General features: G+C 41.9%; 1 protein-coding gene across 6 annotated transcripts in view; it reads left to right on the top strand.

Annotated features, from left to right (window-relative positions):
• The window catches only part of TAOK1 (TAO kinase 1), a 122662-nt gene extending 106645 nt beyond the window's left edge, over positions 1-16017 (top strand). For 5 of the 6 annotated variants that reach the window (XM_056559022.1, XM_056559020.1, XM_056559019.1 and 2 more), the window contains exons 13-21: positions 1517-1720; positions 1913-2047; positions 2990-3226; positions 5390-5518; positions 7403-7606; positions 8069-8308; positions 9475-9687; positions 12218-12400; positions 13193-16017. In XM_056559022.1, the coding sequence (XP_056414997.1) occupies positions 1517-1720; positions 1913-2047; positions 2990-3226; positions 5390-5518; positions 7403-7606; positions 8069-8308; positions 9475-9687; positions 12218-12400; positions 13193-13654 (2007 nt within the window). In that variant the 3' untranslated portion in view covers positions 13655-16017. The other variant, XM_056559025.1, reaches the window with a different exon arrangement.
• Positions 16018-17025: the final 1008 nt, after the last annotated feature.

The following is a 17025-nucleotide window of genomic DNA, read 5'->3' as shown; positions in this document are numbered from 1 at the left end:
CCCACTACTCTCTTCCCATGTAATACAATTGTGAGTATGAAATAAAAGAAGATTTACTCAGCTGGCTGCGGTGAGTTGCCGATTATTTTCCTGCTTCTTTGTTACGTTTTCATGCACTATTGCCAATCAGAGCACCACCTCCAGCATTCCTAGTCCAAGTCTGCCATTTCATCACTGTTCTATACCTAAATGGGGAAGTAGTGCCGTGCTGGCTATCTACGAACTGTGAATGCAAAATAAAGCAACTAATAGTCATTAAAGGGGTACTTCACTGGAAAAACTTTTTTTTTTTTATCAACTGGTACCAGAAAGTTAAACAGATTTGTAAATTACTTCTATTCTATCTTTATCCTTCCAGTACTTATCAGCTGCTGTATGGTCCACAGGAAGTTCTCTTCTTTTTGAATTTTCTTTTCAGTCTGACCACAGTGCTCTCTGCTGACACCTCTGTCCATGTCAGGAACTGTCCAGAGCAGGAGAGGTTTGCTATGGGGATTTGCTCCTATGCTGGACAGTTCATAAAATGGACAGAGGTGTCAGCAGAGAGCACTGTGGTCAGACAGAATGGAAATTCAAAAAGAAAAACTTCCTATGGATCATACAACAGCTGAAAAGTTCTGGAAGGATTAAGATTTTTTTAATAGAAGTAATTTACAAATCTGTTTTACTTTCTGGCACCAGTTGTTTTCCAGTGGAGTACTCCTTTAAAAGTTCCTACCTTTTTAGCTGCTACTCAAAGAGAGATTAGATAGATATAGATTAGCACAATAGATCTAGACGGATGCATTATGTGAAACAAAAGTTATTTTAAATGTGCAAGTACTAAAAATGTCCTGTTTTCGGGATATATGCTTCCTTATTCCCTATGTTCCTGCATTATTTTATTACCTTGCTGCCCTTGGTTACTACCTACATAGGTGGTCACACATGCTCAGTTTAAATGCTGTATCCTGAATCCATTTGGTCTTCACTGTGTATGTAAACAAGGGGGGAACGTTTGTGCTCTGTGTGTTCACACAGTCTACGAAACCTCGCAGAAGATCTGCTCGTGTGAATGTACCCTTAGTTTCTTTCATCTTAGTGCTAGGCCTCATTCACATGGCAGAATTTCCAAGCGGTATCTGGCAGAAAAATTCTGCTTGGAAATTTTGTTGCAGCACACTCCCATTGTTTTCAGTAGGATTTTGCTGCACCGTGTACACGGTGGAACATCTGTTGCGGAAATTCCGACTGTGGAGAAAGAATTGACATGTCGGACATTCTGCCATGTGAACCTATCCTTAGACTATGTTCACACGGCAGAATGTCTGTGTGGAATTTTCCATGTATCTTCCGCACGAACATATATAAAAATAATATAATTTTATTACATTTTTTATTTTTGTCTGGAGGCTCAGTCCCCAGTTCCTTTCTCACCTCTCTTGATCATTCTTCTCTGCTTATTTAGGAGCAAATTAAAGTGGACTAGGATCTTTTTAAATTGTTTCTGATTCATTCATTTTTTCTTTATTTCTAGGAGCAAGAGCATGGAGTTGGTAGAACAGGCACTGTAAACAGCATCGGTAGTAATCAGTCTATCCCAAGTATGTCTATTAGTGCCAGTAGCCAAAGTAGTAGTGTGAATAGTCTTCCAGATGCCTCAGATGACAAGAGTGAATTGGACATGATGGAAGGAGATCATACCGTAATGTCAAACAGCTCTGTCATTCATTTGAAACCAGTAAGTTTTTGTTTGTTTTTCCCTGCCATGTGGTAACGCCATATAGCACTATACTTGAGATATTCTTTTCTATAAGCAGAGCTTCCCTATGATTTAGACACCGGCCATTATACTTTTATTAGTTGTGATGGCTTAAATTTTTTTTGTATTTTAAATTTTTTTGTCTTAATGTTTATATATTTTTTTAAACAGGAGGAAGAAAATTTCCCAGAGGAATCAGAATCTAGAATGCGGCAATCAGAACCACAGTCTCCACCCCAGGTTTCTCGCCACAAATCTCACTATCGGAACAGAGAGCACTTTGCCACCATACGCACTGCCTCGCTGGTAAGTTTTTCTTTTTCTTTCTCTTCTTTTTAGTACAGTGGTCCCTCAACATACAATGGTAATCTGTTCCAAATGGACCATCGTTTGTTGAAACCATCGTATGTTGAGGGATCCGTGCAATGTAAAGTATAGGACAGTGGTCTACAACCTGCGGACCTCCAGATGTTGCAAAACTACAACACCCAGCCGTTGGCTGTCCGGGCATGCTGGGTGTTGTAGTTTTGCAACATCTGGAGGTCCGCAGGTTGAAGACCACTGGTATTGGAGGTTATACTCACGTGTCCCCGCCGCTCCGGATCGTCACTGCTCGACACTGCTGCCCTAGATGTTGCCTACCATCGCTGTCTCCACGTCCCCGGGGTGTCCCCAACGCTCCGGCAAGGCCTCTGCTTCCCCAGAATCCTCGCTCTCCGTCGCCGCCATCACGTCGTTACGCATGCCGCTCCTATTGGATGAGGGGACAGCTTGCGCAGCGACGTGATGACAACGATGGAGTGCGCCGACTATGCAGAGGATCCCGAAGAGGATGCACTGGAGCCCCGAGGACAGGTAAGTGATCATCAGCGGACCACACGGGGCACCGTAAACTGCTATACAGCGGCAGCTGAAGCAGTCTGCTCTGCCGGATAGCCGTTTATGCGATGGCCCCGGCATACAAAAGCATCGTATGTTGATGCTGCCTTCAACATGCGATGGCCTCTGAGAAGCCATCGTATGTTGAAATGATCGTATGTCGGGGCCATCGTAGGTCGGGGGGGGGGGGGGGTCACTGTACTGTATTTACTCCTATTACCAGACTAAATTCATAAATAGCAGTAGTACTGCAGATTTTATTTGCAAAGCTAATTTGCAAAGCTTATACACATTCTGTAGACTTTTTTTTGGAATGAGAACTTATATATTGTATAATAAATATATAACTCAATAAATAAATCTTTACAGGTGACGAGGCAAATCCAGGAACATGAGCAAGACTCAGAGCTGCGGGAGCAGATGTCTGGCTACAAGCGCATGAGGCGGCAACATCAAAAGCAACTCATGGCACTAGAGAACAAGCTGAAGGCGGAGATGGATGAGCATCGGCTCAGGCTAGACAAAGATCTAGAGACTCAGCGCAACAACTTTGCAGCAGAAATGGAAAAACTTATAAAGAAACACCAAGCAGCCATGGATAAAGAGGTAGGGCAGTCATAATATTAGCTGATTGTATGGACCTTGTGCCAATTGCTGAAACAAAGTGATGGGCGTTTTCGCTTTCTGCTGCCTCTTCATTCTAGCAATTAGTTTGTTTTACATTGGTTGGTCCACCTACAATATGCCTCCTGTGGTGAGGCAGTGGCTACTTTCTGGTGGTAGAGTATGTTGCTTGCAGTACAGTTATGAATTCCCAGTTGTGCCATAATGGCAACTTGAAAATACGGGTTGTCACACCGATTCGGTGCAGGCAAAAAGGGGGATATTCCTCAGCGCTATCCACGAGCCAGGCAAAAGTAATAACTTTTTATTGGTATTAAATACATGTAATGCGTTTCAAGGACGCTCCAATGTCTGAGGAAAAGGACGGAGCGTCCTTGAAACGCGTTACATGTATTTAATACCAATAAAAAGTTATTACTTTTACCTGGCTCATGGATAGCGCTGAGAAATATCCCCCTTTTTGCCTGCACCGAATCGGTATGACAACCCATATTTCCTATATTCCCACGCTGCATAGCCTGGGCGGGATAAGCTGCAGTCCACGTTGGATCGTATACTACCTCCGAAAGGAGAATACGCATATGAGTGTTGTGCCTCTACCTATAGCACAACAAAATCTGGTGAGTCCTCTCCAACACTGGGGGCCCCCCATAGATTATCATCCTTCACATTGGAGCGCTCTGTTTTTTCTTTCTCTTTTACATAATGGCAACTTGTCACCCCAAAATAGACAAGTATCTCATGGGTAGGCTTTCAACTGCTGGAACCCCCACTTAGCATGAAAACAAAGTACCCAAGTTCCTGTTTTAATGGATGGCTTCTTTATTAAAACAGTTTGAGCAGTCCAATGTCACCAACTATCCCATAAATATGTGTCACAGCACAAACATTTGGGCAAGGAGCTCTGACTCCCTATTCTTTCCATTTGATTGTGGTGCCAGCTGCTGGACCTCCACCAATTAGACACATCACCTATCGTGTGGGTAAGGGACAAGTTTTCATTATTGCACAATCCCTTTTAATGTAATGGGAAACAACCTAAAGGAGCATGCTGGGCTCATTCCAGGTCACTCATTAATGGAGCATGACCAACTTTTTAATGTTGTTTTGTGGGGAACCTTTTCACATATTACTTTTTGATGATTATATTTAAAAGACAGCCTTCACTCCCTCCTGCTATATTTGTCATAGCTGGAAGGTAGTTAAAGCTCTGTGACTGGTATACGCATCACAGACCGTCACATCTACAGGTCTGACATTGGGAGGGGACTCTCACTGTCACCCATCAGACACCCTCAAATGCAATTGTAGGGTTCTGTTGGTTGCCTTGGCGACTGGGCTCCAAGAGCAAGCTTGTCAGGCACGGTAGCCTGTGAAGCTCAGCCTCCTAGGTGAAAGCAGGTGTAACAGTGAAGGGAATGTCATTGTAACACTGAAGGTTATACTACAGTACAGATTCGAGTGTCCTAAGGGGACTAAAGTAAAAATAAGTGCACAAAAAAAATACATATGTATTGCCACATCCATAACAATTTACTATCAAACTACAGTTTTGTTTATCCTGAATGGTGAACGCGGAAAAATAAATGGACAGAATCTTCTAATTTTGGTCACCTAGCTTTAAAAATTTGAGTAAAAAGAATAAAAAGGTAGCATATATGGCAAAAATGTCACAATAAAAATTACAGCTCGATCCACAAAAAGCCCTCACACAACTCTGTCCACTGAAAAAAAAAATGGCTACACAAAAAAGGAAAAAAAATATTTTTAAATGATTTTGTTGTGAAAAGCTAGGAAACCATTTAAAAAAAAAAGTATATAAATTGGATATCACTGTAATTGTACCGTCTGGCAAATTGGCTCTGTGGCAGTGTTAGTCCTGGCACCTCGAAGAAGACCAGTCCTGGTAGGCTGAGCGGAAGCAAAGGGAGCGGCGATGGCTGGTGAGTCTCTAGTTTGTTTTATATGCCAACAGCCCAGGAGTAACTGCACAGAAATGTTCTTCACAGGACTACTCCTTTAAGGCCATAATAGGCAATGTCATTAAGGGGTTAAGCAAAATAGATTTTGGTAGACTATTTCAGAATGCCCGTGGTCATAGAAAGATGGAATACAAATTAATTGAACTCTTTGTGTTTCCTACAGCTGAAGCTGATGGCTAATGAAGAGAAGAAATTCCAGCAACACATCCAGGCACAACAAAAGAAAGAACTGAACAGCTTCTTGGAGTCACAGAAGAGGGAATATAAATTGCGAAAGGAGCAATTGAAAGAGGTACAATATACATATCTTACGTCATCTAAATCAGATCTGTCACAAGAGACCAACTTCTTTGTTTAGTAGCCTGTCTTTCCATGATGTGGAAGGAAAGCTTGATGTGCAGTATAGTATTGGTGGTGATAGAGTTGGGTCCCAAACCTGTTTATTCATAATGGACTCTGCACTCAAACTGCATTTTATTGAACAGGCATTCCATAACTAAAACATGGAACTTTCTGTTCAGTCCTCCTGATATAGAACAATATTAAAAATTAATTTATACACAGTCTAGATCGTATTTACATGATACTTGTTTCATTAAAAACCTTGAAGCCATAACTGGTACATGCTCCTTTTGTATGAAGTATATCCTATGCTGTCCTAAATAGTGTATATACTAATAGAGCAATTTTCCCAGATTCAGATATTGTGTAGAGTACTTACACCTAAATAGGTTATTGTGAAGGAATAGGCTCCTATGAAGGCAAGTTATACGGAGCTCTGAAGTGGAGCACTGATATTCCAGTATACAAACTTAACTCCATTTCAAAGTCTGCATGGCACTGTAAAAATCCTTTAATATACTGCATATTAATTACATCTTTTTGTAGTTTCCCGCATGATCATCACCACTTACTGAGCCAGTATGTGTTATTGTCACCTGGTTCCGCATACTCGTTAGCAACACATTTGGCCCTCATTTATTAAGAGTGGAGTGTAGGTTTCTTTGTGGGTTTTTAATTCCCTACAATTTTTTTCCCCACAGTATCTACGAAGGTTTCCCTACATTTTCCACTTTTCCCTACAATTTGCCTTTTTTTTTTTTTTTTTTTACACATGCTCTGAACTGTCTGGTTTTCCTCAGCTCAAATCCACCACATTTTATGTGGAAACCTTAGTAATTATGTTGGGTTTTTGTGAAAATGTCGGGGACACTCCCCTTTTGGTGGCCACTCCCGCTTTTCCTGGTGGCCATGTCCCTTTTTTTCAGTAAAAAGGAGAGTTAGGCTGGGTTCACACCACGTTTTGTTAAATACGGTTCCCGTATACGGCTGGGAGGGGGGCGGGGCTTAATTGCGGCGCCCGCTCTCAGCCGTATTCAGGAACCGTATTTAATGTATGTCTATGAGCCGACCGAAGTGAACCGCAGCCTCCGATCGGCTTAGTTTTCGGCCATATGCGGTTTCCCGACCGCAGGCAAAAACTAAGCCGACCGGAGGCTGCAGTTCACTCCGGTCGGCTCATAGACATACATTAAATACGGTTCCCGAATACGGCTGAGTGCGGGCGCTGCGATTAAGCCCCGCCCCCCCTCCTCCCAGCCGTATACGGGAACCATATTTAACAAAACGTGGTGTGAACCCAGCCTTAGTTGGGTCTTTTCAATTCTGGTGCACATTCTGACATTTGTCAACACCATGTCCATGATCTCTGTTTAGGAATAACTAGCAATGACGTGGTCCTGTTTGTGAACCACTTCATTATTGACCAGATATGCTTAGTACTTAATGAACAGCACTTTCGGCTTCAGTCTCTACACATAGAAAGTGCTGTTCAGCGAATTGTTGGATGTAGCCATGACTCTCCTTAGCCATTTTTTGTATGATCACTGCTTCCTGCCTGAGGGGGCAAAGCCGGAAGTGCTGCTCACCATGGACTGGTTAACATCAGGACAGGGCAGGCAAATTTAAAACACGCGCACACACACACTTATATACATGCTATACATTTACAGTTCTGGTCCTATGTAGTTGACTTGTAGCACCATAAATGTACAGCCTAGAAACTCTGCAACTACTATGATTGATTAGTGATAGCAATAACCTTTTCACTCTGTAATACCACACATTCAACTGGCACCAACAGCCAACATGGTTGACTATTTTTTTTCCCTCATAGGAGTTAAATGAAAACCAGAGTACTCCAAAAAAAGAGAAACAAGAGTGGCTGTCAAAGCAAAAGGAGAATTTCCAGCATTACCAGGCTGAAGAAGAAGCCAATCTCCTGCGCCGTCAAAGGCAATACCTAGAGCTGGAGTGCCGCCGTTTCAAGAGGCGGATGTTACTCAGTAGACATAACCTTGAGCAGGATCTGGTTAGAGAGGTATGTAATTGGCCATACAAAACATTGTGAGGTTAATATACCTACAATATAGTAATGCACTGAAAGCTTCAGCATTTTGATATTTATTTTTATCAATCTCTGTTCATCAGAATATTCATAACAGTAATCCCAAACTACTGTCTCTTCTTGTAAAATCTTAAATCTGCCTCTACAAATTATTGACCAAATATGTTATAAATGGAATCTTGCAATAGTGCACGGACATATGCTGTTATATCTGTTGTCATTGTTTCCCTGAGAGAATGCCAAATAAAATTATACTCTTGTGATCCGCTCCTTTGTGGCCAGGTTGGTCCCTGGAACAGAGATTTTTCAGAGATTTTTAGTACAGCGGACAGTTTTATTTTTTATTAAGACTTTTCTCAGACTCGTATCATTCCTGGAAAATTCACTTCTTTACCTTTTTACATATTTAATGAAACTAAGTCTTTTCTTTGCTAGGAGCTAAATAAGAGACAAACACAAAAAGATCTGGAACATGCCATGCTGCTGAGACAACATGAGTCAATGCAAGAGTTAGAGTTTCGCCATCTAAATACTATACAGAGGATGCGATGTGAGCTTATAAAGCTACAACATCAAACAGAACTCACAAACCAGCTTGAATACAATAAACGGAGAGAGCGGGAGCTAAGACGCAAACATGTCATGGAAGTTCGACAGCAACCCAAGAGCCTCAAGGTACAGACATTGACTTATTTTTATTAAAACATTAAGTGTACTTTATATTAAGAAAACATGTTTCTCATTCAATCAAATATAGCTAGAGGGATTACTTTATTATGTGCTTGTAATGTTAGGTGTTTATTTATTCCTTAGTGCTCCATGATGTACATGTTCACTATGATGAGGTGGGCAGGGAAGCTGCAATGTGGTGTTGGAGAAACCTCAGATCTCGGACATTCAGACATATTACGTAGCCCATCAGCGGCCCTGTAATGTGTTTAACTGGGCACCAGTGGATTACCATAAGAGCTGGAGGCCTAATGAAGGTCACCAGGTCTTCCATGTGTTTATGCCTATTGGGCTATGCCTGAGTGTATAATTTTGAGTACCAGATATCCTTGACTTGTTCCATATATCCCTACACCTTATGTAGAGAGTACAGCCATGTGTTAAAGCTTCATGCATTATTATGTGTTAGCAAGCATTTAAGAAGTTCCTTTAAAGGGGTACTCCGCCCCAAGATATCTTATCCCCTATCCAAAGGATAGGGGATAAGATGTCAGATCGCCGGTGTCCTGCCGCTGGGGACCCCTGCAATATAGCAAGCAGCTTGCACCTGTAACTGCTTCCGGAAGCGCTGGAGGTTCTCTGGCTAATTCCTCCTGACCACGGGGACGGAAGCTCGTCACGACTCCGCCCCCGTGTGACGTCACACCCCGCCCCCTCAATGCAAGACAGCATGACGTCAAACGTGGACGGAAAAACGTGATGTCACGCCCCGTCCCCTCAATTCAAGTCTATGGGAGGGGGCGTGTCGGCCGTCACGCCCCCTCCCATAGACTTGCATTGAGGGGGCGGGGTGTGATGTCACACGGAGGTGGAGTCGTGACATCACGATCTTTCGTGGTCGGGAGGAATTAGCCAGAGAACCTCCGGCACTTCCGGAAGCAGTTACAGGTGCGTGCTGCTTGCTATATTGCGGGGGTCCCCAGCGGCGGGACCCCGACTATCTGACATCCTATCACCTATCCTTTGGATAGGGTATAAGATGTCTAGGGGCCGAGTACCCCTTTAAGTAGTGCACCGTGGCCTAGTACTTAAAGAATGTCTGCAGTAGTTTAAAGACTTGAAATTTCATCCTATGTTAGTGATTTATGCATGTTCTTTAACTTCTTTCTCAGTCTAAAGAGCTCCAGATCAAGAAGCAGTTTCAGGATACATGCAAGATTCAAACGCGGCAGTATAAAGCTTTGCGAAATCACCTTTTGGAGACCACGCCAAAGAATGAACACAAAGCTGTGCTTAAGCGGCTGAAAGAAGAGCAGACCCGTAAACTGGCAATATTAGCTGAGCAGTATGACCATAGCATTAATGAGATGTTGTCTACACAAGCGGTAAGTGCATACATATGAAACACATCGATTTGGGTTAGAGAGGGGGTTCTCTGTAATACTAGAAACTAGGGATCGACCGATTATCGGTTTGGCCGACATTCACGATTTTTGACGTTATTGGTATCAGCAATTACCTTGCCGATAATGTCCCGTCCCCTGCTCCCGCCCACCGCACGCCGCCCCCCATTGCCTCCTCTATCCCCGATTTTATAATTACCTGTTCCCGGGGTCTGGGGTCTGCGCTACTTCTGGCTCCTGCTGCGTCCTGCGTTGCGCTGCGCAGCGCAGTGACGTCCTCAACGTGACATCACCGTCAGTGCGCACAGTGACAGCTCAGGACGGGAGCCAGAAGTAACGCGGACCTCGGACCCCTGGAACAGGTAATTATAAAACCGGGGATAGGGGAAGCAATGGGGCAGCGGCGGTGGGGGCTGTGTGCGATGCGGGGGTAGGATAGCGGCGGCGGGGGCGGTGCGGGGGTAAGGGGGGATGGCTGTGGGGCGGCGGGGTGCGGTGCGGGGGTAGGGGGGGATGGTTGTGGGGCAGCGGCGGGGTGTGGTGCGGGGGTAGGGGGGGATGGCTGGGGGGCAGCGGCGGTGGTTGGGAGGACCCCCGGACAGGCAGGGGGAGAGAAGCGGGCGGCGGCGGTGGTCTCTGATTCAGCCAAAGCCGCTACAGTTCATTGATTTAAAGCGCCCGCTTTAAATCAATGATCTGCAGCGGCTTCTTGGGGGTGGAGAAATAGCTGATAACTTATACCGATTATTCCTGTGTAATTTATCGGCTATCGGCCTGAAAGGCCACAGATTATCAGTATCGGCCCTAAAAAAAACCGATATCTGCCGATCCCTACTAGAAACTCACCTATCAGTCACGAAATTCTCCTTAGTTGCTAATGTATACCACAGCATATTCCTGTTTGACCCACATAATTGAATTTACCAAATTTATTCTAAAAGTGACTGTGTCCAGCACATTTTTTTATGTATTTCGTTTTTTTTAATGGGATTGAAAGTATGGACCACACTTTTAAATCCCACAAAAACATTATGCATTAATGTGCTGAATGTAGTCATCTTAGATAACTTCCAATGCCTTGCAGCAAAATTAGAAAATTTTTAATACCATAGAGCTAGAAGTGGAAGTGCAGCTGCTTATTCATTGAATGATGGGGTAACTTGTGGTGAGAATAGGCTTTGTCAACTAGTGAAAAAAGAAACCTAACATTACTTCCTAAATCTTAACCCCTTAAGGACTCAGCGTTTTTCCGTTTTTACATTATTCTTTCCTCATCACCTTCTAAAAATCATAACGCTTTCAATTTTGCACATAAAATTCCATATGATGGCTTATTTTTTGCGCCACCAATTCTACTTTGCAGTGACATTAGTCATATTACCAAAAAATGCACGGCGAAACGGGAAAAAATTCATTGTGCGCCAAAATTGAAGAAAAAATGCCATTTTGTAACTTTTGGGGTAATGCGGTTAAAATGATACCCTACTTATATAGGTTTGATTTTGTCATACTTCTGAAAAAAAATCATAACTACATGCAGGAAAATTTTTACGTTAAAAATTCTCATCTTCTGACCCCTGTGATCTGAAGTTTTTATCGGTACCGTTTTTGTATTGATCAGACTTTTTGATCGCTTTTTATTCATTTTTTCATGATAGGAAAAGTGGCCAAAAATACGCTATTTTGGACTTTGGAATTTCTTTGCGCGTACGCCATTGACCATGCGGTTTTATTAATGATATATTTTTATAATTCGAACATTTCCACTCGCAGCGATACCACATATGTTTGTTTGTTGCACATATATTGTTTTTTTTTTACACTTTTTTGGGGAGGGGGGGGATTAAAATTTTCATTAGAGAAGGGGTTAAATTACCTTCATGAACTTTTTTTTTTAACTTTTTTTTTTTTTTTGCAGTGTTACAGCTCCCATAGGGGGCTATAACACTGCTCACACTGATCTTTTACACTGTTCACTGCAAAGACATAGCTTTGCATAGATCAGTGTTATAGGCGGGCGATTGCTCAAGCCTGAATCTCAGGCTTGGAGCAATCAATCGCTGATCGGACGCGACGGAGATAGGTGAGGGGACCTCCGCTCGCGTGCTAGCTGATCGGTACATTGCGATTTTATCGCGATGGTCCTGATCAGCCCAACTGAGCTGGCGAGAAGCATTTACTTTCATTTTAGACGCGGCGATCAACTTTGCATCTAAAGGGTTAATAGCGCGCGGCACAACGATCGGTGCCGCACGCTATTAGCCCAGGGTCCCGGCTATCATTAGCCTCCGGGACCGACCCGGTATGACGCGGGGTCACTACGGGACCCCGCGTTATATACCGGGACTGGGCGCAGGGTGTACAGGTATGCCCTACGTCCTTAAGAGGTTAAGGTCTTGAATGATTGCACTTAAATATTTTAGAGACTATCCTTATTATGAGTTTTGTTGATCGAAACGCATGACTTGTAGAATAAGGATTTTTGTTAAGGTTAATGTACCTTTTGTTGCAGCTGCGCTTGGATGAGGCACAGGAAGCAGAGTGCCAGGTTTTAAAGATGCAACTGCAGCAAGAACTGGAGCTACTGAATGCTTATCAGAGTAAAATTAAGATGCAAGCGGAGGCCCAACATGACCGTGAATTACGTGAACTGGAACAAAGGGTTTCCCTCCGTAGAGCCCTTCTTGAGCAGAAGGTTAGTGATTTAACATAACTTGGCATAACTCTTGAGTTAGTTGTACAGTGTGTTATTTTTGTCATGTTTTCATTGAAGGGAATCTCTGTCACAGATTTTGTCACATGTGACCGAAACGTAGCGGAAGATTTAGTGCCAGTTTTTTTCCTAGTAAAATGATAGACTCCTCTCCTAAAACCTAGTGGATTCCATTGTAAGTAGGTGGGGTTTGTCGTATGACAAACCCATCCATGGCTTTCATTCCAGTTTTCTGCTCTTAAGACAACTGTATGTTTCATTTATGTGTGTAGGAGGTAACCTGCAGCAAGACAGCTTTCGAGCAGGTGATCCCTCCAAAAAGTAGTCAAAAAATCCACTGTATCTAACACTTCCCTCTACTGAGCTCATCTGTCAGTGCAGAATCGGGAAGACACTGAACCTGCTGTTTGCAGTGGTTTGGCCAGTTTTACTATAAGGTGTATGTACCTTTTAAAAATGAATAATAGTGATAATCTTGTATGCTTTTTTGCATGTTACAGAAATGGGCTTTAGAAATCCTTCAGAGAAAACAGATTAACTTCAGGCTCCTCTGTTCTGCTTTTGGCTAAAGCATGAGGGGTGGTGCAGAGGCGGGAGGCTCCTGCTTCTTGTAGCCAGACACAGGACAGTGAGTAGTAGTAATGGAGACATAGCTGATCTCCTGGGATTCATACGAAAGACTTACTTATATTTGCTATGTTTGATTAATACTTTGTGTAGTTTTATATTTCTCTTAAACTGTGCACAGAATAACTTTGTAAATTCTTATTTTAGATTGAAGAGGAAATGCTGGCTCTTCAGAATGAGAGAACAGAGCGAATACGTAGTCTTTTGGAACGCCAAGCTCGGGAAATTGAAGCTTTTGACTCTGAAAGCATGAGACTAGGTTTTAGTAACATGATACTTTCTAATCTCTCCCCCGAGGCGTTCAGCCACAGCTACCCGGGAGCTTCTGGCTGGTCTCACAATCCCACGGGAGGCCCTGGACCTCATTGGGTACACCCCATGGGAGGCCCACCTCAAGCCTGGGGACACCCAATGCAAGGTGGGCCCCAACCATGGGGTCATCCTTCAGGGTCAGTCCAAGGTGTCTCACGTGGCAGTACAATGGGGGTCCGCAACAGCCCCCAGGCTCTGAGGCGGACAGCTTCTGGGGGACGGACAGAGCAGGGAATGAGCAGGAGCACAAGTGTTACTTCACAGATATCCAATGGTTCACACATGTCTTATACATAACTGCAAGAGAAACTTAAAGGCCATTCCTTTTGATCATTCAACACAAACTGCCTAAAGATGTCCTCACAGCAGCTTTCTCAATGGTACTGAGCAGCTGCCAAAATAAGGCTTCCTACACATGCTGTATTTTAGTTCGTTTGTACAGGGTTACTTGTATGTGTGTAATCTACAGTATGATTGCATTGGCTGCTGGGGTTTTTTGTTTTTTTGTTTTTTTTAATCAGGGAATTGTTTGAAGGAAAAAACAGCAAAGTAAAGCATGTGGGTTGTGCTGAAAGTGGAAAGTGGACATAACTTGGAAATAGCTACTTTATTGAACAGACGCACGATGCTTTCATAGTCTACGCAGATTCACTTTTGAGAACTATATCGGCACTTTGAGCACTCGAAACATTCCCTAGCTCAGCACTACACTCCAGTCGGGCATTGTCATATCTCACTCTTGAGAGTGAAGTAAGTTCTCCTTTTTGTCTGAGTGAGCGATCCTATCCGGTTTTTACAAGGAGCATAGCAATTCATACTTTTAGGTTTCCTGTACATTTCTTTATATGTGTCAAATTAATTTGCTTTAAATAGGCCAAAAAATGTTTCATCTAGACTATGTCACTGCTTTAAGAGGTTACTAATGGCATATTTATTCCCCTGCAAAGACTGATTTCTTCATTTATTTCTTTTACTGCTACACAGTACTAAATTAAGATACATTTGTCACCCTTATTATTATACCATATACCTTAAGGTGCAACCAGTCCAGTGTGCAATGAAATGGCCTTATGCCATTTCATTTAAAAAAAATTTTGGATGAAGCATAACAATGTCCAGACCCTGCTAATGTGCTTAGTTTTGATATGTAGATCTGTGATGTTTCCTAGTAGTTTTCTAATATCTTTTTTGGTGGCAGTGGTCCAGGAATAGGTGTCATAGCATCATCTTAATTGCACGTCACAGGAAGCATGGCACCCAGTGTAGCAGTAAACAGTCCAAAACCTAGTCTTTCTTCATACATATCATATCCTGCTCTAGCCACGGGAGGTTTCCATTACCTTATGCCATAGCTATATCAGACATACTGCCGCGGAGCAAAGTCTGGACTACCATGTTAGTAGCCGGAATATGTGTGATGCCATAACTCCTGCACAGCTGTATGTGAGCCAAATGTATTTTATTGTGTTATTTTTTAAGGAAGTGTATTCTGTTCTATTCAGGTGCTATCATTGGTGGCAATGGTTTGGAATTCCGTCTTAGATGGACCACACAGAAAGTGAGAAAATAAGGTTTAATGTGCAGATAAGGCATGTTTGATGCGCTGTGAGGGGAGAACATAAAATGTGCAATTCCTCAAGCCTTGGACTCTTCACCCACATGTATTCCAGGCCCATATTTAAAACCAGTCTTGCAGGGATCTTGATCTGCTTGTGATATATAAAAAATGTACTTATATCTTAAAAAACTGACTGACCTGAAACACTGTGGTGTGAACAAATCCTTGTTTCCTAGCCGTAGGCAGGGTGTGGTGAGCCTTATATTTGCAGTACTTACAACCAACACAGCATTTATATGGTATACAGAACAAAGTATTTCGTTTCTCAGTACTCCTTCTACTTGGGGAGTATCAGAGATAACAACATTCAGAACGTATCGTTCTATTTAAATTTGGGATGTCCATTTTTTATTTTTTTTTTGTTTTATAATCCTCACTACATACCAAACCCTTGCATTTATCTCACACTAAGCTGTTTAATACTTAGAATGCCATCTGTGATGTCGGAGGAAATTTAGTTTTATGTAAAATACAGAAGAAGTAAACGTTTTTATTCTTTGCTTAGAGAGGACCATTCAGCTCTCCTGACGTTTGACAGGGTTGGGGCCTTTCTCGGAATGTGCTTCAGTTATCACAAGTGGAAATGTATGAAAAAATAAAGTGAATGGCAAGAGCCAGTTATTTTAATATGGGGAATCCCTACTTAGTCTTGCTGATTGGATTAGTGTGGAGGAGCCCAAAGGGAATGAGAAGACCCTAGTTTTCAGCTTATTCACACCAAGAGGAACATCTGGAGCTATAATGCAGAGATTAAAAAAATAAATGAAAATGCTTCCCAATTATTTTATGGAGGATGCAAGTTTTTACTAAAAGATGTCAGGAGTGGTGACAGATCCTCTTCACAGGCGTTCAAGATAATTAAAAAAAATAATCACTACATGGATGTGTTTTACTTAGTTACAGCAGTGCCATGCTTACATGGAGAACCAGGATGTCAGGGCATATATCCAGTATATCCGGTGAATAATGGATTTTTGCAGACAACATGTAATGGAGCAAGAGGAGCAGAGCAGATATATATAATATATGTGTGTATGTATATATATATATATATATATATATATATATATATATATATATATATATATATATATAGCTTTGTGAGAAAAATTACAGTATAACATGCAAAAAAGTGTATGTGTATGTATATATATATATATATATATATATATATATATATATATATTATATATATATGTATATATATACACACACACACACATATGTATATGTATTTTTTATGTTATGCCTAAGCTTATTCTAGGCTTAGAAGTTTGACATCTCTCTATATATAAACACTTGTACAGGGAAAGCTATCACGGAGTGGGACTGCACACTTGGTTACTTAGTTCAGAATAAGCAGGTTTTATATAAATAGTTATGTTACTTAATAATCTTTTATAACAAAACTATGCATTTATCTGTTCTGCTCCTCCTTCTCTATAACAGCTGCCTACCTGCATGTTGGACTGCATTTTCGATATGACCGGCCCCTTCATAGCGTGGAGAGGATATATATATTTTTTTTTAGTTTATTCTTAAGCTGTATATATTGAAATGCAAAGCAAAACAATACCCCAGAGGGATGCAGTGAATTTATTTAGCGATATCTACTTGATAGCCGTTCCTTGTCCCATATCCAGACTATTAAATGACTTTGTTACTTGAGCTTACAGGTTCTTCCTGTCAGATAAGCTATTGTTTTGGTCATTGTTAGTCTGTTCTTATAAATCACGTTTCTGTCCTATTTTTTTAATCATTTAAAAAAAACAAAAAAAAAAGTCCGTTCCCCCTAACTGCGCTTGTGACATTTTTCCGGAAGACTGCCCTTATCAAAACACTTTATTTCAGCAAAAATTCTGCACCTTTGTACTTTAGCCATTAACGTTAGTACAGTAAATATTTGCTCACTTGAAAATCAGAAGGCCAGATGTAAACTAGTTACATGTTCATCGTAGCTGTGTGACCCTCTTACAAAGGTAAACAAGTGAGTTATTTGCAGGGATTCTCTGTAAATGGGGGGAGGCAGAAAGGTCCTTGCATCCCAGGC

This window comes from Hyla sarda, chromosome 2, assembly GCF_029499605.1.
Source record: "Hyla sarda isolate aHylSar1 chromosome 2, aHylSar1.hap1, whole genome shotgun sequence".
Lineage (NCBI taxonomy): Eukaryota > Metazoa > Chordata > Amphibia > Anura > Hylidae > Hyla > Hyla sarda.
This window is presented reverse-complemented; position numbering and strand designations above follow the sequence as displayed.